The 24,329-nt window shown below is 34.8% G+C and overlaps 1 protein-coding gene across 3 annotated transcripts in view; it reads left to right on the top strand.

The window, feature by feature from the left end:
- Positions 1-24,329, top strand: part of TBC1D4 (TBC1 domain family member 4) — a 196,179-nt gene that overhangs the window by 90,704 nt on the left and 81,146 nt on the right. For 2 of the 3 annotated variants that reach the window (XM_074191812.1, XM_074191811.1), the window contains exons 2-3: positions 15,720-16,307; positions 20,136-20,225. In XM_074191812.1, the coding sequence (XP_074047913.1) occupies positions 15,720-16,307; positions 20,136-20,225 (678 nt within the window). Of the gene's footprint in view, positions 1-11,304; positions 11,716-15,719; positions 16,308-20,135; positions 20,226-24,329 lie in introns of those variants that run through there. The other variant, XM_074191813.1, reaches the window with a different exon arrangement.

The raw sequence follows: 24,329 nt of genomic DNA, 5'->3' as shown, positions 1-24,329 counted from the left end.
AAAGATAATAGTCTTTGGTCTTTGTTTAAACTCCATAATTCTTTCTTTGGATATAGAGGGTAGTCTTCATCCCAGATACCCTAAAATTGACCCTGATTGTTGCACTGATGAAATGACAAGTCCATCAAGGTTGATCATCACCCCCATGTTGCTGTTAGCCTGTACAATGTTCTTTTGGTTCTGCTCATCTTGCTCAGCATCAGTTATGCAAATCCTTCTAGGCTTCTCTAAATTCCCATCCCTCCTGGTTTCTAATTGAAAAATAGTGTTCCATAACATAGATATACCCCATTTTGTTCAGCCATTCTCCAACTGATGGACATTCACTTAATTTCCAATTTTTTGGCTCCACAAACAGGACTGCTATGAATATTTTTGTACAAGTGATGTTTTTACTCTTTTTCATGATCTCTTCGGGGTATAGACCCAGTAGTCATATTGCTGGATCAAAAGGTATGCACATTTTTGTTGACCTTGGGGAATAATTCCAAATTGCTCACCAGAAAGACTAGATGAATTCACAGCTCCACTAACAATGCATTAATGTCCCAGATTTCCCACATCCCTTTCAACATTGATCATTGTCCTTTCTGGTCATATTGGCCAGTCTGAGAGGTGTGAAGGTAGTAGTACCTCAGAGGTGCTTTAATTTGCATTTCTCCAATCGGTAATGATTTAGAGCAATTTTAATGATTAAGATTTTTGAAATGATAGATCAACCAGGATGTTATTTGTTTATATACATATAGCTCAATTTTTCACCTCCTAAAGCTAAATTTTTCTTGACACTTTAGTTAAGCAGGAAGGAAAGGGGGCAGGAGGGAAAGGCCTAAGCAGTCCATAAATGATACTTTACTTTTCAATATAAATTAAGAGGGAACACAAGAGGATACAAATTTCTGGAATCTTTAATGGACATGAAGACAGAAGTGGGTTTTGACAAATGAAACTTATTTTTTTCAAATCCTCCTTTGATAGTTGTTTAAAATCTATTTTGGCAACATTGTATACTTGTGACAGTATGCAGAAGTGGCATCTGCGTGCAGAACATACTTCCTACAATATTGGATGTCATAGAGAGTAGTCAACAGAATGTGACTTCTTATCCTGTTGTGACCTTTAGTTTTTAAACATTAGATGTCCAGGAATATTGTATCTAAATTTAATATTATTATTTGAATTTCCTTTTCATGGCAATCATTTCACATATTTCACAAACACCTATATCCTATTTAATTCCTTCCTAAGAAAGAGAATTTACTTTTTAAAAATATTTTATTTATTTGTTTATCCAACAATTTTTTTGGCAAGGTTTTGAGTTTTAGAATTTTTTTTCCTCCCTCTCTTGCCCTTCCCTCCCCCTGACAGAAAGCAATCTGATATAGGTTCTACATTTATAACCATGCTAGACATAGATCAATATTGAACATGTGAGAGAAGACTTGGATCCAGATGGAAGAAAGAAAATATTAGAGAGAAAAAAATGACAATATGTAAGACAACTTTTAAAAATTGAAGATAATAAACTTTGATCTTCATTTACATTCCAAAGTTCCTTCTGTTGATATAGATGATATTTTACTTCACAAATCCTTTAAAATTGTCTTTGGTTATTGTACTACTAAAATAATTTAAGTTCTTCATGGTTAATCACCCCTTGTTGTTAGTGTATAATTTTCTTCTGGTTTTTCTCTTTTCATTTAACATCATTGAGAGACTTTTTCAGCTATTCTGAAGTCCTGTCCCTCTTGATTTCTTATAAAACAATAGTATTCCATTGTATAAATATACCACAATTTGTTTAGTCATTCCCCGATTGATGGGCATCCCCTCAAATTTCCAATTCTTTGGCACACAGAAAGAGCTTTGTTGAATATTTTTGTACCTGTGGGATTTTTTTTTTTTCATGATCTTTTCAGGATACAGACCCAGTAGTGGTATTGCTGGATTAAAGAGTTTGCCTGTTTTTATTGCCTACAAAGAGAAATTAATAGAGATGACACAGCAATCTTATATGAAGCACATACAGCATTTTATCCCTCATCTGTCATCCCACAAATAGCATTCTGTCCCCAAAGTTTCTCTCCTTTCTTCTAACAGTACTTCTGATTCTGCTTACTTTATCTGATATAAAGTTCCTATAGGAACTTGTCCATATTTCTTTATTTTTTTTTACAGCATATTTACATTTCATTATATTAATGACAATTTTTTTTGCAAGGCAGTGGGGTTAAGTGACTTGCTCATGGTTACACAGCTAAGTAAGTTTTAAGTGTCTGAGGTGAAATTTGAACTCAGGTCCTCCTGACTCTAGGGTCAGTTCTCTATCCACCACCTAGCTGACCCGATAACTCACAGTTTGTTCAACCATCTTCCCAAACCATAGGCACCTTCATGATTTCTAAAAAAATTGTGTGTGTGTGTGTGTGTGTGTGTGTGTGTGTTGCTGCTGCTGTGAATACTTATGTACACATGATACCTTTTTTTCTGTCTTTTATCTCTTTGGATCAACTATTCTGGCACTTTTCTTGAGAAATTAAAAATTGCTAGTCCAGTTCACAATTCCATTAATGTTATCTTGTAGCCAATCTTCTCACAGCTCCTCCAATATTTTTTCTGTGGTTTGTCGTGCTTGTAAATTTGCTGTATGTTAGAAGATAGAAAATTTCACTGTTTATTAATTGTTCACTGTTAAACATTTTTATTCTGGTCATTTTATTCTGAGAGAGTTTGTATGCGTCCTTTTGGGTTTCTATGAAATTATTCCTTTTGACATTATGTCACAATAGTAGTCTTTTATATTTATATAACAGTTTGTTCAACCAGCTCCCATTTGATTAATATCCCCTTATTTTCCACTTCTTTGCTACTACAAAAAAGAAATGCTATGGCCAGACAAGTGTTACAGAAAATGAGAGACTGGAGGAAGGAGATTACAAGGGATTCTTTTTTTTTAATTAAAGATTTTATTTATTTTGAGTTTTATAATTTTCCCTCCAATCTTACTTCCCTCCCCCACCCCCACCCCACAGAGAGCAATTTGTCAGTCTTTACATTATTTTCATGTTGTACGTTGATCCACATTGAGTGTGATGAGAGAGAAATCATATCCTTAAGGAAGAAACATAAAGTATAAGAGATATCAGTTGTTTTTATTTCTAAATTAAGGGGAATAGTCCTTGAACTTTGTTCAAACTCCACGGCTCTTTATCAGGATACAGAGATATTCTCCATTGCAGACAGCCCAGAATTGTCCCTGATTGTCACACTGATGGAATGAGCAAATCCCTCAAGGTTGAACATAACTCCCATGTTGCTGTTAGGGTGTACAGTGTTTTTCTGGTTTTGCTCATCTCACTCAGCATCAGTTCATGCAAATCCCTCCAGGCTTCCCTGAATTCCCGTCCTTTCTGGAGTATAAGGTATTCTTCCTGATGCTAGGATGATGTGACAGGAAGTATAGGATAGCAATATAGAGCCCGTTGCTCATTAGGGAAAGGCAATCAAAAAATCTATTTTAGCTAAGTGGGAGACAACCTAGAGGAGTAGTGCAGCTCAGTAGGGTGCAGGGGACAGAACACTGGACATGTCAGGGCCTAGACTCTGATGATACTGTTTCCTTGGATTTGTGCTCTTATTAGCTTAGTTATTTGAAAGCCCTGGGTGGTAAAAGTAGTACTTTCTTTAATTACCTCCCAGAGAAATTTCAAGAACAGCACTCCAAAATCTTGAAATCCTATTGAAAAATCTAAGTTAATGTTTTGCAGTGAGACTGCTGATTTCTTTTAATACCTTTAATCTACAATACACAACTGCCTCTTGTGACCCCCCCCTAGGTGGATGCATTTGTTGTGGACCTGGAGTAGGTGTTAGGTTAGAAGTATTTGAGAGAGGGGGCAGCTAGGTGGCGCAGTGGATAAAGTACCGGCCCTGGAGCCAGGAGTACCTGGGTTCAAATCTGGTCTCAGACACTTAATAATTACCTAGCTGTGTGGCCTTGGGCAAGCCACTTAACCCCCAGTTGCCTTGCAAAAATAAAAAATAAAAAAAAGCGTAGTATTTGAGAGAGGGAATAGAATTTTTTTTTTTTTTGTATAGGTTAAGTGTTAATTCAGTTTTACCAGACTGGTAGTGTCAATTGTAAAGACCTTTGTAAACTGTTGTCTCCTCAGGGAGCTGCATTATTACACTGATAATGAGATTTTGCATAGAAGTTAACATTTTCTTACTCCACAGCCCTGCAGCTTTTTTGGGAGATGTTCTGCTTCTCTGAACTTTAATTTACAGTTTTTTCCCCCTTTGTTTTAAAGTCTTTATTTAAATTTATTTTTTAATGACTTAAAACATTTGTCAACATTTTCAAGCTTTTGATTTCCACATTTTTCTTTGATCCTCCCTTCTAAACCCCTTCCCCATGGCAGCAAAACAATTTGATGTAGGTTCTACATATACAATTGCATTTAACATATTTCCATATTAGTCATGTTATAAAAGAAGACTTAGAACTAAGGGAGAAAACACATGACAAAAAAAGTAAAAACATGAAAGAAGTTTTTAAAAAGTGAATATAGTTTGCATTGCTCTGCATTCAGCACCCAAAGTTTTTCTCCCGATGGGAATGACATTTTCCTTAAAGAACTCTCTCAGGATTGTCCTTGATCCCTGAATTGCTGAAAGGAGTTTTGTATCTTCATATTTGATTTTTTGGGGGAGTTTTTTTTAAGGATACATATGAAATTTTCTCTCTGGGAAGCTTATGTTTTGTCTGATTTTAATGAATTTCCAGAAACAAACCTTTGAGGATTTGTATTGTTATATTGGTATAGCTTGAGGACTGTATTTCATAAAAAAAGGAAGTGGCATTTGAAGGACTGAATGATTGACTATGAGAACTAAAAGGGGTCCAGTTATTATCTGTGGTGACTATGTTAACACACACACACACACATACACACATATATAGATATAGCTATATTTATATACACATGCACACACATACATATAGTTTTTGGTTTTTGCAAGGCCATGTAAGTGCACAGCTAGGTCATTATTAAGTGTCTAAGATTAAATTTGAACTCAGATCCTCTTTACTCCAGGGCCCGTGCTCTATCAACTGTACCACCTAGCTGCCCCAGTCAACTTATACTTTAACTTTTTGGTAACTTAACATGCTGCTTATGTGGTAATTAACCCCTTTACATTGAGGCCTCACCCGCAGAACAGATTATATTTTCATATTGAAGCATATAGATGGTTAGATTTAATTAGTAATTTGTGAATTCCATTAATTGAACCTGCTGTAAGTTTTCTCGTTATCTGATTGGATATGGGACATTCCATATTAGTCACCTGGAAAATATTTTATAAAAATCATTATGATGACATTTGCATAGCTTATAGAGGCTATCTTTGGGTGCACAAAAATCTATTAATAGACACGTGGATTCCTGTCTCATTATTTCTGATTATTTTTGAAACTCCCAAAGAATTTTTGGTATTTTATCAAAGTTCACATTCTTCAGATAGCTTAATAAATTTCAAAGCAAAGTACTTAACTAAGACCTCTTTTTTTTTTAGTTTTTTTTTTTTTGCAAGGAAAATGGGATTAAGTGGCTTGCCCAAGGCCACACAATTAGGTAATTTTTAAGTGTCTGAGACCAGATTTGAACCCAGGTACTCCTGACTCCAGGGCTGGTGCTTTATCCACTGTGCCACCTAGCCGCCCCTAAGACCTCTCTTCTAAACAATATTGTTACATTTTTAGTGCTTCACAGTTTAACAGATTGCTTTTCATATCTTATCAAATATGATTTAATAGACTGTATGCTCTTTGAGGATATTTACTTTTCATTTCTATCCCTGACCCCAGTGCTTACTTGCACATTGCCAAGCACATTGTAGATATCTAACAAATGATTTCTGATTAATTTTCAAACAGTCCTGTTAGGTAGGCTGTTGCAGATGTTATTTAATTTTTTCTAGATCAGGCTCTGAGAAAGATTTTAAGAAGTTCATAATGGAGTGTGGCGTGTCACAGGGTTTTCTGATTTTAAGTCCAAGACTCATTTTACAAGACTGTGTAGCTTAGAATACCTAAATGTATTACATTCATTTCCTCTAGTTTCTTAACTTATTCTAGTTTTCTTTAAATGTCTTGTTTTTATTTGTGGATTTGGGCAAATAACTGAATTCTTAATAAAATATATCTTGATGACTCATTTCTGTATCTCATAGAATTGTCTCATACCAAACTATGGCTTGATAGTTTTCTTATTGGTATTAATCTTTATTTTTCTTCCTATAAAGTGATTCACATATAGAAGAAATTGAGAACTTATGATTAGGAACTTTCAGTGACTCTGGTGTTCAAAGGATAAGATACAGACTTCTTTGTAGACATTGAGTCTTCACAATTTCAGTAATCTATTTTCCTGGCCTTGTTTAATTTTTTATTTTCCTTTCTAAGATATCATCTATGACCACCTCTTATATCTAGGTCCTCCAGAAAAACTACCAATGTTTTAAGGCACTCTGTGGATCTGTATCACTGAAAACTATAGCCCACAAATTCTAATAAAATTATTTACTTTTTGCTAGATAGAAGAAAGCAGTTTAAAGTAAGAAAAAGTAAAACAATAAAAACAAAGACTTAAAATCAAATAGTGTAACTAAAATAATAAATGACCTTTCCATGCATATGTGAGGTGTTGACACTTCCCTTGGAATAGAAGGCACATATATGAAGAACCAGTGTCTGGAAATAATACTCAAGGAGATATTCATATGTAGGGACTCCTGTAAAGTGTGAGCATTTTCTACATTTCAGAGTTTCTGGAGACCTTTGGATATGTTGTGATGATGTTCTCTGGTGAGCATCGTTTTCTACTTTCTGCTACCATCTGGTGGACCTCAGCCACTTAGTCCTTTCAGGGATACCTGTTGCTCTTTCTACTAATCATTCAGTTAGCAAATATTTATTAAGTACCTACTTTTTGACAGTTATTATACTAGGTGCTGGAACTTTAAGCACAAAGAATGAAACAATCTACATTCTAAGGAGGGAGATGATGTATGTTTGGGTGTGCACACTCACTTTACATCAGGGAAAAGAGTGACTGACCTTTAAGACCTGATGAAAAAAATCTGACAGCAACATATCTAAGTAGGTCCTATGCTAGATAAGACTTGATCCAGTCTGGAGCCAGCAGAGGAAGGTGACACCAAGGTGGGCACCACCACCCTTGTATGTTTACTATTGGACTAAGCTTTCTATTACACTATTTGACTCCTAGAGCTAATGGGGAGAAATGAACTTGCATTGGGGGTTTTGCTAGCTCCCCAAAACAAAACCTTTTTCTATCCTTGTAGAAACCATAACTATAGATTACAGATAGATTTCTGGATGACTTGATTTCTCCTTCATCTAGTCATAGCCCTGGAAGGATGAAAGAGGAACTCTTGGCATCTGCATAATATAGCACTTCTGTTCATCTTAGAAGGGAAGAAGTAGTTAGGGAAGAATATTTGCAAGTATGCAGTGTGTCTGATTAAACATGAAAAATGTTTTTTTGGCATTAACATCATTTTAGAAGTACAGGGAAGAAATAAGATTTCTGAGTATTCAGTAACATTTTTTATGTTGTCTATTGATCTTGAAACTTAATGTTCCTTGTTATATAGCATTTTTCTCAGGATTCACCCTTCATTCTCTTGTCATTTTTCCAGGCACACCAAATGCATATCTTAACTTTTGTTCATGCAGTTTAATCCTCTTTGTACCACCTGTTAGGTCAAATATAATTTAGAAATAAAATGATTATTTAAACTTCTTGTTAATAATTAACCTTAGAATTTGTGGTTGGATTTACGTCATGGAATTTACATTTAATATTACAGTACTTAGTGTGTGTGTATCAGTGTCATATGTGGAAAATGAGCATTATGGAGATTAGAATGCCATTGAAACATACTCTTATTCTTCCATTTCACCAACTTGCTAATTTTTATTACTGAACTTGGTTAGCTATTTTTTTTAAAAAAAGAGAGACTTAATTTTCTCAGTGTTGGTCTTTTAGTTTAAATCATTACTGGTATTTCAGGTTTTTATATTGGGATTTATATAGTGATGTTGTTTAGTAATAGCCTTTGTTGAATTATTTATTTGACTAGCTGAAAACAGCTCAGGGAAAAAAGCTCCCCCTAGTGCTTGCTAGGAGGATAAATGTATAGTTCTTGTTTCTGCCCCCCCCTTCTCACTTCAGCTTTCCTAGTCTCTCATATAGTATCATGACTGTATTAAGAAAGCCTAATATAAATTGCAGTAATCTCTAATTCCAAAGAAATTATTTTCATGTTGGCAAATGAAATACTTTGTTGTCTTTTGAATCCGTTTGTTTTTATAAATGGAAACTAATTTCAAAACTTATGCCTAAACCTCTTTTATTAAAGTCCTATTCTGAGGGCAGCTGGGTGGCGCAGTGTATAAAGCACCGGCCCTGAAGTCAGGAGTACCTGGGTTCAAATCTGGTCTCAGACGCTTAATAATTACCTAGCCGTGTGGCCTTGGGCAAGCCACTTAACCCCATCTGCCTTGCAAAAACCTAAAAAAAAAAGTCCTATTCTGGCATGAAGATGATCCTGGATTCCCAGAGGCTATTCCAGAAGAGTTCAAGGACTGGAGATTGGAATGGGGTTACAGATGGTCAGATGATGGTCAGAGATATGTTGGTTGTTGAAGGACCAATCTAACTAACTTTGGACAAATATGTCTATCAATGGATTGGCCTGGCTCTGATGAACTTTTTAACCATGATGACTCTTAAGCAACCTACTTACTTTGTTATGGAAAAAAAAGCTGCTTTCTGCAATGCAGAAAGAATCTGATGAAATTACAGATCCTTGAATTGGTGAATTAATAATTGAATTTTCAGTGGTAAGCTTGTTAATTAAAAATATTCTTTTTTAGAGTGAATTTTAAAATGTTAGCAAGGCTCAATATTTATATTTTAAAAACCTCATAATGTTTTGTTATTTGATTATTTCATGACAATGTCTTTCATAGTCATGAAAAAAATGAAGAAAAGTCACCCTTCTTTCAGTTTGGCTAGCTACATATCTTAAATCTCTTTTTAACATCAGACTGCTGATTTCTAAGATATTGAATTACTTACCCTTGATGTACAGCAATTGAGTTTGCCTATTTTAATTTTCAGCATTTAGCAAACAGTCATATACAGAGAGATTATATTGTTATGAGAGATTCATTATGTTCATATCTTATTTGTATTCATTTAGTACATGTTTATTTTCCAATATTCTAGCTCAGTGAATTTTTCCAGCAAGTCTATGACTAGGGAAGAAGGTATTTCTCATGGAACTGGTATGATATAGCAAGAGAGAAACAGAGCTTGAATATAGAATAATGCTCTTGATGATCAAGCAAATTGACTTAGAATGGTGATTAAGGATATTAGGTAAGAGGGGAAGAATGGTAATAAGAAATACTTTATTTTTAACTGGTAATAACTTGTGCTCATTGTCAATCTTTAGCTGTCTCTTAAGGGGGGGATTTCTGTTAGTTAAAAAAAGCTTAAAAATGTTATAATTATGGTGGAAATGAAAGTCTCTTCACATTGTAAGAATTGTAAGTATTCATGGTCCTGATTTATTCATTTACATTTGAGTGGTTTCTAGCAGCATAGAAATAATAATAATCAATTTATTTACTACTTAATGGTGAATTCCAGCAGTACCATTCTTGGGCAGAGGGTCTAAACAGCTATAGCTGACTAAGGGCTAGTGGAGAAAAGAGACAGGAAATTGTCCCATTACCAGCTGTCTAGATGACTATTGGTCTCACAGTCCCTCTGCACTCTAATTCATACACACATTTGTAAATAGTTTTCCTCAAGGACAGGTCTGTTCATAACCCCCTCCTTCCACTCCCTCTCCCCACAATATATTCCAGGGACAATAGGGAACTCATGGCTTCTACTTGGCATTTAAAGCTCTTTATGATTGAGGCCCCATCCTACCTTTCCATGTTTGTTATTCGTTACTCCCCTCTCCCTGTCAAGGACTAAACAATGAATTTTATTGTCTGGTTAGGGGGTCAGCCAATACATAGCTAAGAATGTACAGAGTAAAGATTTAGTGATGAAATAATAAGAAATTCAAAGTATTTAAGTATAAGCTAGTTTGGGAGAGTGGGTTCTAGTAGTTAGTTGGTAGATTAGGAAAAGCTTCATGTAGAAGATGATGCTTCAGCTGTATCTTAAAATGCATCAAGCCAAACTGTTCTTTTTACTGTTCCTTAAATATGACATATACCCTCTTCTCTTTTCCTTCACAATTTAGCTCAAGTGCCATCTTCCACATGAAACCCTTCATGGTGCCCTTTGGTACTAGTACATTCGCCCTCAAAAGTTACCTTGCTTCTTTTTTCTGGTCTTTTGTATAAGAGTGTGTGTGTGTGTGTGTGTGTGTGTGTGTGTGTGTGTGTGTGGCAGGGGGGGCGGGGGGGAGTCTTCCATGGTAGAATATAAGCTACTTGAGGCAGGGACTGTTTTGATTTTATCGGTTTCTTCATTTATCCCCAATACTAGCATAATGTTTTAGCACATGCTTTGTAAATGGAGAAGCATTGAGATATAATAGAAACAGTCCCTGGATTTAGAATCAAAGGGTCTGCATTTGAATCCTTGTTAGAAACCTTGGATCTAAATGCTATAAGCCTCTTAGCCTCTCTGGGCCTACTTTGTAGCTGCTTTCTCTACAATCTTTGGAAGTCAGTTTAAAAAGGATATGCATGGTGATTTTAATGTCAGTCCAAGCAAAATCTGTTTATTAAGGAAAATCCATTAAAAACTCAAATAGTCTTAAGCCAAGTATAAAGGTTGTATGTTATCTCTTTTGCTTCTGGTGCTCCATTTTTATGGGTTATGGAATATATATGACTGTTCTTCAGATTTCTAACCCTTCTGGTGAAACATAATCTTTTCTTGGTCTCAAGATTATCTTAATTTTTTTCCCCACTCTCCCAGGTAGCAGTAACTTTGTTTTATGACCTAACAGCTTTTATTTATATAAACCCTGTTAGATATTATACATGTAATTAAAAAGCAAATATAGTACTGGGGTATATCAATATTGACATAATGTAGAATGTTGTCTTATTTATCCTATACATGTTAATCTAGTTGATTTTTAATTTCAAATTTGAAGATTCAGTGGTTTATTTTGAATTCAATTCATCTTAATTTTATCTCCAGATGTTTATTGAAATATAATCAGATAAAGGAGACGCTGGACAAAATGATTATTGTCTGGATATTCAGACTGTGACTAATACTCTGGTATCTTCCTAATAAGTGTCATACTCCTATTCCCAGTTAATTTTAAACAGCAAAGAGAGTCATTAAAATAAGAACATTCCTTTTGAAAGAAATCAGAGGCTTTCTTTGACTTTAAAATCCTGAACAATTCAAGTATTTCCTGTATTCAGTGTCAGGAAATGCTTGACTTTTGAAGCTGTAACGGCTAACAACTAGGAGATCTTTTAACTGGCAACAGCATACTAAAATAAACTTTAAGAAATATTGCTCATTTGGAAAGAGTAAATGTGTCAAAAGATTCTTACTAAGGACTACATCTATTTATTACATTTAGTATTTCTTGGGAATGGCTCCCCTCTTCAGCTGGATTCCTGATGAAAAGGTAGCTTTTGTATCAATGTTCTTACTTTTTCTTGGATTTTTCTTTTATTTTTTTTCCTTGAATAAGCTAAATAAATCTCAAATCACGTGTGAGTCTTAGATTTAGAGTTATATTCTTGAAGTTAAGGAATTAATGTGCTTAACATCACCAGGTGTTTTTGTTGCTTGCCAATTTAACTGTATATACTTATTAAATAATATGAAGTATTCTAACATAACACTGTTCCTACAGGAAGGAATGACTTTGATGTCTGTGATTGTTTATTTAGACTATCTGAGTCCCTTAGTGAAGGGACTATAAAGGCTATAATGTGAGATTCTTGAAAGTTAAAACTGTGTAAGTCATTTTGCTTTGTGTCATTGAATATGGATGAATTGGTCATTTTGTGTTTAAGAAAATAGATGTTGAGGCAGCTGGGTGGTGCAGTGGATAGTGCACCAGCCCTGGAGTCCAGAGGACCTGAGTTCAAATGTGACCTTAGACAATTAATAATTACCTAGCTGTGTGACCTTGGGCAAGTCACTTAACCCCATTGCCCTGCAAAAAAGCAAAAAAAAGATGTTTATCAAAATGTTTCTCTTAAATATTAGAAGTTAGTATATTAAGTTGTCTTTTACATCCCCCCACCTTATGTAGATTTTTTATTTTAAGTCTTTGAAATGATTCAGTTATTTCCTCTGTAGGTTTCAGAGCTTTCCAATGATTACAGAAATTCATCTGAAGGATTAATTACCCTGTTGTCTAAAATAAAAGACTTTTTCCACTAACATTTAAAGTAGATAATAACTATCTTTTAAAATTTCTAACTGACTCACAATTGTACTTTGAATTTTGGTAGTAGCCTTGTTGTAGGTGATTCAGTATATTTTGTGGCTAAACTGTGTATTTATACTAAGAAAATTAAAAAAAATTATGGCTTAATAGCAGATACCAGGTGGACATTAAATGGATTTTTTTGATGAGGTAATGGACTGGAGAATTTTAGAGCTAGCTAGGACCTTAAAAGTGATATAATGAAAAGAAACTGAGATTCAAGGGATTAAGTGGCAGAGCTGGTAAAATTCTCTTTCAGGTTTTTTTTTTTAATATAGCTACCCTATTGTTATCCTAGTAATCATAGTGTTAAAAAAACTGAACTTTATGGGAAATTTAGAATGGCAAGGTTAAAAAAAACATGATGGAAAATTTAGAATGACCTAGCCCATAATCTGTCTTTTGTCCTTCCTATTTCTATTAGATGGCAATACCACATAAACAAATCACAATAAACCTTAATCTTGTTTCTAACTTTCCCTTCTCTTTAGCACTCTCCCCATAACTATGCAAATGGTTGCCCCTGCCAATCCATGCTTCTTAACTGATGCTATATCCAAAATCACATTGTCATTGTAAGATAATATAAAAGTTGAAACCCCATAAAATTCTGTACCCAAATCACATGAATTAAAGCATTTTCTCCCCAAAATTTTAGATTTGTATTTATGAGTTGAGGAATACCTAATTTACTGAACTAGGCAATATTTGATTAAAGCATGATATATGACCAAGAGGAATAATTTTTTAAAGCTATTAATATCTTTTGGTTTTGTATTACCTTTGTTTCCTAATATACCCTTCTCCAACTTCTTATCCTGAGTGCTTCCTATAACAAAGAATAAATGATAATGAAAAATCCTACATAAAGCATTTATTCTCTGCCAAGCACTGCTCTGTGAACTGGGCATACCTATAGAAAGATAACCCTTTCCTCCTAAGGAGCTTAAATTATTTTTTAACATTTCATTTTGCTTTTGAGTTTAATAAACAAGTAAAATGCACATATCCTCATGAATAATAGAACAGAAAAAAGGAGATTGTACATAAAGCTGTAAATCTGTATTCTCTACAAGTTTTCTTTTTCACTGTACAACTTTTAAGGCTGTCCTGTTCATCCGTAATTCTTTCTGGCCTTCCTTCTGTTTTAAAGAGCTTAATTAGGATAGGAAAGAGAAATTACATTGGAGAGTAATGACCAGGGAGATAGAAAGAGAGACAGAGACAGAGAGAAAAAAGAGTCAGAGACAGACAGAGAGGGCTAGATAGAGACAGAGAGAGAGAGAGAAGTGAGAATGAATATTTTAAATTCAGCAAAACTAACCAGCCTATTAGCCAGGTAAATATGCAGTGTTTTCTCATCACTGTGGTAAACACCATGTATATTAGTTTCCTGTTTCACTTAACCTCAGTTCTTTTCTTTTTGATATTATTCTTATTCATAGTTTCTTATAGTTAAGTTCAATTTCATTGCTTTTATGTTTGTCATTTTTACTAATTCCCCAATTGATAGACATCTATTTCATTTCTTTTTTTTTTTTTGTTTCCACAAAAGTACTGCTAAAATATATTTTGACCTACTTGGAGGTTTTTTTAATCTTTAATCCCTTTGGTATGTTGTGACTAATTGGGTAATTTTTTTTACCATAATTCCAAATTGCTTTCTGTAATGGTTGTATCAATTCTTGCTCCACTAATAGTGTTTTAGCATGGCTCTTTAAAAAAATACTTCTTTGACATTGACTATTCTCATCTTATCTTTACTGATTAGAAGTGTGAGGTGAAACCCCAAGGTTGGTTTGATTTGCATTTCACTTTGATATGAAGTTAACAGTTTTCAATTTTTTGGAGGTTTGTACATATCCTGTGATTTTTTTTTCATTGGGAAATACCTCTTGGTTTTACTGTTAGTTACCTATATAGCTTTAGATATTAGCCCCCTCAGCAGAGATAATTGATGAAAAGAAATCATTGCATTTTAAAAGTCTTGCTGCTTTTGCCAACTAGCATTATTTCTTGAGAATCTGCCAAGTCCAGCCTCAATGCTGGAGAAACAGCAGTACTTAACTGATAAGGGGAAAAGACCACATGGGATTAAGTTTATTTGGTCATATGTTGATCGGTAACACTTGACTTTTTTTGGTAAGCTGAGTCATGTGTAGAGTCTCTTATCTCAAAGACATTATAGTCTTCCATTACTCCTTAAAAGGAAATGGTGGATATGAATGTATTGCTTTATGTCTGCTTGCCTTTTTCTACCTTCTATTATTTAAAAATTGGAATTCTTTTGTATAAGAACATTCGTGGATGTTTATAATAAATAATTTTGTTGAAGAGAACTGATAAGTTTCTGTTTTCTAACCCTTCTAAAGATCAGTTTCTATTTTAGTTAGACTATAACTAGTGTGACTATTTAACTATTTTCTTATTATTTTAGTTAGTAAACAAACATTCATTATTATTATTATTATTTAATAGCATTTATTAAATGCATATTATGTTCCAGATACTGAATTAAACACTGGGAAGTATACAAAAAGGAGCAAAAAAAGGCAGCCCTTGCCCTGAAGAAGCACCCCCCCCCCAAGTCTCATGGTTCTTTTTTTATGTACTTTCTAGGTTTCAGTTCAGTTTCAAAGTAATTTTTATGTTCATCACTGTGATATTTAGATGGCTATAGTTACTATTTTGGGGGAAGATGCATAACATTTTTAAAAGTAGGATTATAGAATCAATTGTTTACATCTGAAAGGGACTGTAAAAGCCATTGTGTCCCACTTCTTTAATTTTTTAGATGAGGAAACTAAGGCATAGAAAGGTTATAGAGCTTGTCAGGGTTTACACAATTGGTATCTTAAGTTGGATTTGAACCCAAATCGTTTTGATTCTGAATCCATTGTTCTATCTACTGAATGTCAGCTCCATAGAAATTTTACAATTGTTTCTATTTTAGTGACAGATATAACTTTCATATTTATGAATCCATAAGAATGATACCTGTTAGTTTGACTTTTATATCAACAAACTGTAAATATCAAGCATTTGATAATTTTACTTTTCTAGTTTACCTAGATTAATAACTTTTGGTTGTTATATATTGTATCTGTCATCTTAAGAGAGATATTTTATACATCAGTTATAAGTGAAATAGAAATGGTTCTCAGAAAGCTTTCTTTTTTTTTTTCCTGCAGGTTCCTGATGTTATTAGCAGTATAAGGCAAGTATCTAAAGCAGCCCTGAAAGAGGATGCCAAACCTAATAAAGATAATGAAGATGCCTTTTACAACTCTCAGAAGTTTGAAGTGCTTTATTGTGGAAAGGTAACTGTGACTCATAAGAAGGCCCCATCTACCCTCATTGATGATTGCATTGAAAAGTTCAGTCTCCATGAACGACAGCGTCTCCGGCTTTTGAGTGAACAGCGCAGTTCTGAGTCCAGTAATGATCTTATGGTCCTTGAGTCAGAAGCACCCATATCACCGGAAGAGGGCCAGTTTGAGGAACTAGATGACATGACTTCTCCTTCCTCTGGCCTTACAATGGTGGTAGGACAGTCAAGTTTATCTGGCTCTCGGGTCTGCTTCCCTGAAATGATTTTGGAAGATTCTGGTTTTGATGAACAGCAAGAATTTCGATCTCGATGTAGTAGCGTGACTGCAATTCCCCAGAGAAAGGTGCATGATGGCACCCTAAAAGTACAACCACGAAGAAGGCATGCAAGTGCCCCTAGCCATGTCCAGCCTTCTGACTCTGAGAAGAATAGAACGATGCTCTTCCAGGTACTTGCTGGACATGCTGGGAAAGCTTTGATTTGAGGCTGTGGGATCTTGTATTGCAGCCTGAAAGTCAACAGAGAGCCAAGTTGAATTTTGCTAAACTGACTACTTCCAATGGCTAATTAAATTATCTTTTTCAGCCTTACTTTATTTTATATTATTACAATAATCTTGTTGTGAGAGTAAATATAAGCCCCCTTCCCCCAAGAAGATAAGAAATCTCAAGAATAGTAAGAGAGAGAAAAATGTACTTCAGTCAGTGTTCAGATTCCAATGACTGTCTCTGGGTTGAGTTGCCTTCTTTATCATAAGTCCACCAAAGAAGTTGCTTCATTATTTTTCCCACAGTTGCTATTACTAGTTGTATTTCCCTCCTCTCTATTCCTTCCCACTCTCATTTATTCTATTCTTTCTCTCCTTTCATCCCTGACCCTGTTCAAAAGTGTGTTGTATCTCAGTATCCTCTCCCATGATCTTCCCTCTCTTCTATCACCTGTTCCCCCCTTCCCTCCTCCCCATTCCCCTTTATCCCATCCCTTTCTTCTCATTTTTCTCTAGGGTAAGATAGATTTCTATATCTTATTAAGTATGTATGATATTTCCTCTCTGAGCCATTTCTGATGAGAATGGAGGCTCACTCATTTCCCCTTACTTCCCCCCATTCCACTCCGTTGTAAAAGCTTTTTTTGACTTCTTTGTCAAATATCTTAGCCCCTTCTTCCTCTCCTTTCTCTTCCTCCCAATACTTTCCTTTATCACCCATTCATTCCATCTTTTTACTTTATTATACCATTATATTCAGTTCCTTCCTGTGCCTTATCTATATAGGTTCTTTCTAATTGCTCTTATAAATGAGAAAGTTCATTTGAGTTATCAGTATCTTCTTCCCATGTTGGAATACAAACAGTTCAACATCATTAAGTTCCTCACAGTTAGTCCTTCTTGTCCGATCTTTCTATGGTTCACCTGAGTTCTGTACTTGGAGATGAAACTTTCTGTTCAGCTCTGGTTGAAAGGAAAGTTTGAAAGTCCCTAATTTCATTGAAAGTTCATTTTTTCTCCTGGAAGAGGATGTTCAGTTTTGTTGGATAGATGATTCTCGGTTGTAAACCAAGATCTTTTGCCTTCTAGAATATCATATCCCAAGCCCTACAATCCCTTAATATAGATGCTGCCAGATCCTTTGTAATTCTGACTATAGAGACACAGTAGTTGAATTGTTTGTTTCTGGCAGCTTTTAGTATTTTCTCTTTGACTTGGGAGTTTGGGAGTTTGGCTATAATATTCCTGGAAGTTTTTCTTTTGGGATCTCTTTCAGGAGGTGACCAGTGAATTCCCTCAATTTCTATTTTACATTCTGCTTCTAGGATCTCAGGGCAATTTTGCTGTATCATGTCTTGAAAAATGAAGTCTAGGCTCTTTTCCTGGTCATGACTTTCAGGTAGCCCAATAATTTTTAAATTCTCTGTCCTGCATGTGCTTTTGAGGTTGGTTGTTTTCCAATGAGAATTACTTCACATTTTTCTTCTAATTTTTGGCTTTTTTTACAATAGTTTTATTTCTTCTGATTTCTCACAAAGTCATCAGCTTCCTTTAGTTCCATTCTGAATTTGAAGGAGTTATTCTCTTCAGAGAGCTTTTTTTTTATCTCCTTTTCCAGCTGGCCAATTCTGCTTTTTAAGGTATTCTTCTCCTTATTTGCTTTTTTGTGTTGCTTTTCCAATTTAGCCTAAACTGGTTTTTAAGGTATTATTTTCTTCAGTATTTTTTTGTATTTTTTTCACCAAGCTGCTGATTTGGTTTTCATGATTTATCTGCATTGCTCCCATTTCTCCTTCCATTTTTTTTCCTTTACCTTCCTTAATTGCTTTTCAAAGTCTTTTTTGAACTCATCCATAGCCTGAACCCATTTTCTATTTCTTGTAGAGGCTTTGGATACAGAAACTTCAAGTTTGTCATCTTCTGAATCTTCCATGGGACCAAAGTAATTTTCTATGGTCAGATTCTTTTTCTTTTGTTTGCTTATCTCCTCAGCCTATAACTTATTTACTGCACTTCCAAGACTTTGGGGGTTTTTTGGGATACCCCACTGGGACCTTAATTCTTCCAGGGTCTTATGAGAAGCTCTGACTGCTTTCTTGCCTGTGCTTTGATATGTGGATGACCACAGGCTCTCCCCTCTGCCCTGGAACTGTGAGGATGGTCCCTGTGGAAGCCCAGATTGCAACCTGGATCTGAGTGTGGGCTAACAGTAGAGCCCTGTCCCAGGGAGAGCAGAGAGATTTCTGTAGTCTTCCTCAACCCCCTTAACCATCTATGGGATGTGTTCAGGATGTGCAGGCTGGCTTCCCTAATTCCCGCTGCTGGTTCTCGCCACAGAGCTGCTTTGAGGCTGGTGCTCACTCTGCACTCAGTCTGCTGTGGCAGAGTTCTCTTGCCAACCCTTCAAGCTGTTCCTGGTAATCCCTGGGCTGTGCTGCGCTGTGACTGTGGCTTTTTTTTCCCAATTCTTGGTCCCAGTGAAACAGACCTTTCCTGTGGAATTTCTAATTTGTCTTGGACTGGGAAATTGTATCACTCAGTCTTTGTGTGGGTTCTACCCTTCTAAATTTTGGCTAGGATCATAATTTGATGGCTTTTTTGGGGGGGAATGAGTTGCTGGGAATTCCTGCCTTCATGACACCATCCTGGTTCCTCCCCCTCAGCCTTACTCTTAAACAAGGAAGAGAAGAGACAAGATAGAAAACAGGAAGAGAACAAGTGCCCTGGGTTTGGAGTGACAGAGAATTTATGATCTGTATGGCCCTGGGTCTTAATATCCTTATATTAAAAAGGGAGGGAATTGGACTGGATGAATTTTTAGGTAGATATAAATGACCTATGAGCCAAAAGAAAAGAGAAGGAATTTGAAGAAATTGTAAAGGGAGGATACTTGAATATAACAAAGTGACAGATATGAAAGGAATAGATTTAAAACAATAAAGTCAAATGAATTTAGGGAGAAAAAGTCTGGATAATCAGAATTTTCAGAGGAAATGTATTTGGATATAGAGAGATATAGATAATATCAGGTAATCAAGAAAGAAGACTGAACAAATAAGTGATTCTATCTATCACTGAATATGTCATCAGAAGAATTCAGGGAAAAATATACTGTAAAGCGTCAGTGACAGTGTCTTTCCTACTATTCCTTCTCAACTCTTACTCCATCCTTCACTCCTGTGAAAATAAAGCAACTTAAGGTTATAAAATAGAGAGATCCTGAAGTTCCTTCTGCTGTAAAACCATAGGAATCATTTGGTTAACCCCTAGCACTTGAGGGATATTCCTTAATGGTCAACATACAGATGAGAATCTGTTTATTTTTAAAGACCTTTAGGGAAAAAATGCCAAAATATTCTTTGGTTCATTCAAAACAGTCATTTGGTTCACATGGGGTCCCCTTTCATAAGGAATATGTGATTAGATTTGTCTAGACTAATATTTAAGTTTTCATAAGCTTTTATGGGTTATCTTTCTCTTTTGAGTTTATGTTATAAATTCTCAAGTCTAATACTCTATTATTGTCTAGTAATGACTTTATTTGAGTTTAGAGTTTTAAAACAGATCGACTACAAACTCTTGATCTCACAAGAAGCTAACATAGTTAAAAATACATATATACATTTTTTTCAGAAGAATGGAAATTATATTTGGGGCTACAAGATGAATTGAGAATAATCTGTATTTAAGACAGGCCATTCAATTTATATGCATAATTGAATATTTTATTGGTAAAGAGAAATTTTAATATTTTTATTTGAAAATAATCAGTACATCTTTATTTTCAAGGTTGGGAGATTTGAAATTAATCTAATCAGCCCAGATTCCAAGTCAGTTGTTCTTGAAAAAAATTTTAAAGATATATCTTCATGTTCACAGGTACGTATTACAAGAAATGATAATATTTAAACAAATAGCCAATGTAATCCATATAAATAGACCAAATCCAAAAAAGCCTGGTTTTAATTTTATTTACTTGAAACTATTTTAAATTTATGTGTGTCTATCATGTAATCTTCAATTATCACCTGCTTTCCCTGATTCCCCCCCCCCCCATAAAAGTGTTTCTTAAAGTCTTAAATAGTAAGGCCTGGGGGGGGGGGGGTATAATGTGGTCATGCTTATTCTTTTGATTTAAAGCAGATAGAACCAAAAAAGCTAGTATTTTTTAACTGATTCTGTCATAATTCCCTTTCCTTTATCCCCATCCTTCTATCAGCAGCCCCTTCTTCACCGCTATCCCTCAATCTTTGGAAAACAAGAAATCTGATGATTCACCTATATTAGTTGGTGACTTTTATCCTTTTAAATTTGAAAATATCTTAAGCAAAGTATTACATCATGGTAATTCACCCCATCTAGAAAAAGGTCTTATTTGCTCTGCTTTGCTTGTCTGATTACATGACCTTTTTGATTTCTTTCATCCAGTCCACTTTTCTAGCTTTTTAAAAAGTTCTACCTGAAAGCAGCATTTAGGAAGAGGATGATGGAGAGGTCCTTTATGAGGAGGGCTGTCCTCTGTCCTAGAAGCATCATGTCTGTGTTATAAGACCCACTGAGATAGAGGTCCTTTGAAGTTTTGTATATGTTTTTCTCTCTATTCATTATGGAGCTAATGAAAGATTTTCTTCTAGTCACTAATGAACTTGACTTTGTGTTTCTTTGACCTAACCCTTAGTTATTGCATCACTTTTTGCTACAGCATCAGTTTCCTCTTTCTCCGGCCTTTAAGGCTAACTTTCATGACTTAGGAATCACTTTAGATATTTGCAGGTTTAGTTTAATCCCCATTAACTATTTTTATGTTGGCACCACATTGTTTTTAAAATGACATAGCCCTTCTAGCCAGTTGCTGCAGGAGTCAAAGTGCTGACTAGCTAGAGGAATTGGAACAAAAGCCAGAGCTTTCTCTGGTAGGAGTTTTGGAAGTTATCTAGGCTTTAGAAGAGGAGTAGCAATTAAGGATGTTAATTTGTAGAGTGGACTGATGTACCCCAGCTACCGTGGCAGATACCACATCCTTGAATGAAATGGAGGAATGATTGTTGTTACAGTCATCTATGTGTCACTCTACCATTGTGTGTTGGTCTCCAGAGTATTTATAATAAACAGTGCATTTTAATGATACCTGAGAAGGCAGGCGGGGCTTGGAAAGCACATGGCATGCTGCCTCGTAACCTGAACTAGGTTAAAATATAATTGGGAGACCCTTTAACAGGTTAAAAATATAATAAAACATAGATAATGTAAATATGTGACTTGCTGAGTTAGTATGTGATCTGCAGGAATCCTTATGTTCAGCTTAGTGACCCATCTTTCTATTTGAATTTGATAACACTGGTATAGTGGATATAGTAAAGGAGAATCAAGAAAACACAGGGTTACATCCTGTCTTTGAAATGGGGTGATGATCCAGGGCAAGACCCTGAACTCTCTGAACTTGAGTTTCCAATCTGTCAGATGACGGGGTTAGACTTGATGGGACAGCCCTGGACTTAAGAGTTAGGAAGACCTGAATTTGAATCCTGACTCAGATGCTTTCTTGTATGACCTGGGTAAAGCATTGACCCTCTCTCAGCCTCAGATTTTTCATCTATAAAATGCATGAAGTGATTGCACCTACCTCAAACTGTTGTGAAGATTAAAAGAGATAATATATGTAAAACACCATGCACACCATAAATTGCTATAGAAATACCAGTTATGATTGATGCCTCTCAGTTTTCTTCTAATGCTAAATCTTAAAGTTGTGAAGTTCTTTCAGGTTAAAAAAAATGAGTTTATATTAACTCAGACTTCTTATCACCTTTTATATTTGTATAGGATTTGAATAGTTTTCAGGTTTATTCTGTGTTCAGTATACCTTTTGATGACAATAGATTAAAAAACTCAGAAGTAGAAGAATATGTGTATTGTATCATATGGTATGGTGGCTTGATGCCATTAATATTTCTCTTCCTGAAGCCTTGAATCATAGCATTTATTATAAATAAACTATTCTTGAGTGATCTCAGGCTTGATTTTTCTAGATACTAAAGTCATTGTATGAGGGCTTTTAAAATTATGTTTTATAGTATACCCATTTTTTCCTGAAGATAAACATCTTGGCAACGTTTTGATGTTTAGATAAATAGGGATAATCTTTCTTAGTCATTTTAAAATTGTATTTTGGACCTACATCTCTAATCTTACAACCTCCATGCCCCAGGGGTCGCATGATTTTGTGGAAAAAATACTGTGCTGAAAGGTAGAGAACTTGACACTGACACTACCATTTCTCCAGATCTAAAAAAGACCAAAACAGCCACTCTGATGGGTTTCTTATGAATGTGTGACCTTTGTTGACTTAAATTCTAAAAGCAGGACTGGAGCAGCATGAGCAAGTGATTGCTCCATATAGATGGGAATACATTGCAAATATTTGTGCTGGTACTATTTTAGTTTCCATGCCTGAACATAGCAAAAATTTTTTTGCTCTTTTAAGACAACTCACTGTAAAATATGCACATTATTCATAAATAAAGGAAAAATCAAATTTTAAGCTGGGTTTTTTACATACTAATATTGTTTACTGCTTCATAACTAATGTATAGATTCAATCCTGTATGTATTTTCTATTTTTAGCTTTTTAAAAACTACAGTATTTTTTCAATTACATGAGATAGTTTTCAACATTATTGTAAAAAATTTTCTTCCTTCTTCCCTTCCTTTCCCCCTTCCCAAAACAGCTAGCAATCTAATATAGATTGTACCTACACAGTCCTGTTAAATACATTCCCATATTGGTCACTAGCCTATATATTCTTTTTAATGTTATTTTATTTTTTCAATTACATGTAAGCATAATTTTAATATTTTCATGTTTTTCAGTTCCATATTTTTCTACTTCCCTTCCTTCCCTCCCCATGTCAGATAGTAATCTGATATAGTTATATTTGTACATCCTGTTTAATATATTTCCATATTAGTTATGTTGTGAAAGAAGAATCAGAACTAAAGGTGGAACAATCACGAGAATAGAAAAAAAGAATAAAAAAAAAAATAGTGTGCTTTAGTCTGGCATGCAGAATCCATAGTTTTTTCCTGGATGTGGATGCCATTTTCTGTCACAAGTCTTTCAAAATTGTCTTTGATCACTGAATTGCTGAGAGGAGTTAAATTCATCATAGTTGATCATCACAATGTTGCTGTGTTAATGTGTACAATGTCCTCTTGGTTCTAAATACTTCACTCAGCATCAGTTCATTCAAGTCTTTCTATAGCCTTTATATTGTTGAAGAAAATTTTTAGAGGTATATACTTCAGCTTAAAATAACAAGTATAGTAGAAAGAGATCAGAGTAAGTGAAGGGAGAGCTGTGTTTTATTTTGTTTTTCTTTTTTGAGGGAGGAAAGGTTAATAGTTAAGATAAACCAGTTGTCAGCTAGCTGTGTGTCTTTAGATAATTCATTTCTGATCTTAGAATCAACCATTTGGGGCCTCAATTTTGTTCTTTTTGAAATTAGAAGGAAAAACCCATTTTCAGCTCTTAAATTGTGTTTCATTTTTTGTATATAGTTAATATTTTTTCACATGAGATACAAAAAAGAAAAATGTCGTAACCATATAACTACAAAAACAACAACAGTAACTGACACATATTTAATGTTAACACCAAACCTGTAAAGTTGTCAATAATAATAGTGGAGGCATTATTGATTCCATTTTGCAAAGAGGAAGCAGAACAGGAGAGAGATTATAAGTGACTTCCTTATGGTCACCAAGTATCTGAGGTGAGATTTGCCATCTCCAGGTCTAGCATTTTTATCTGCTCTGCCTGACTCTGAAAGTTTTTAATTTCTCTCTTTCCCTTTACTGTCAGTGTAGTAATGTAGCTGAAACTACCTTCTTATTTTATTAAAAAAACTGAGGTGATCCACCATGAATTCTCTAAATTTCATATTTAAAAATTTCTTAGCATCTTTGGTCATTTCTTTCCTTCTT

Source organism: Macrotis lagotis, chromosome 6, assembly GCF_037893015.1.
Source record: "Macrotis lagotis isolate mMagLag1 chromosome 6, bilby.v1.9.chrom.fasta, whole genome shotgun sequence".
NCBI classification, from domain to species: Eukaryota; Metazoa; Chordata; class Mammalia; order Peramelemorphia; family Peramelidae; genus Macrotis; species Macrotis lagotis.
The sequence above is the reverse complement of the archived record's forward strand: the minus strand, read 5'-3'. Positions and strand labels throughout refer to the sequence as shown.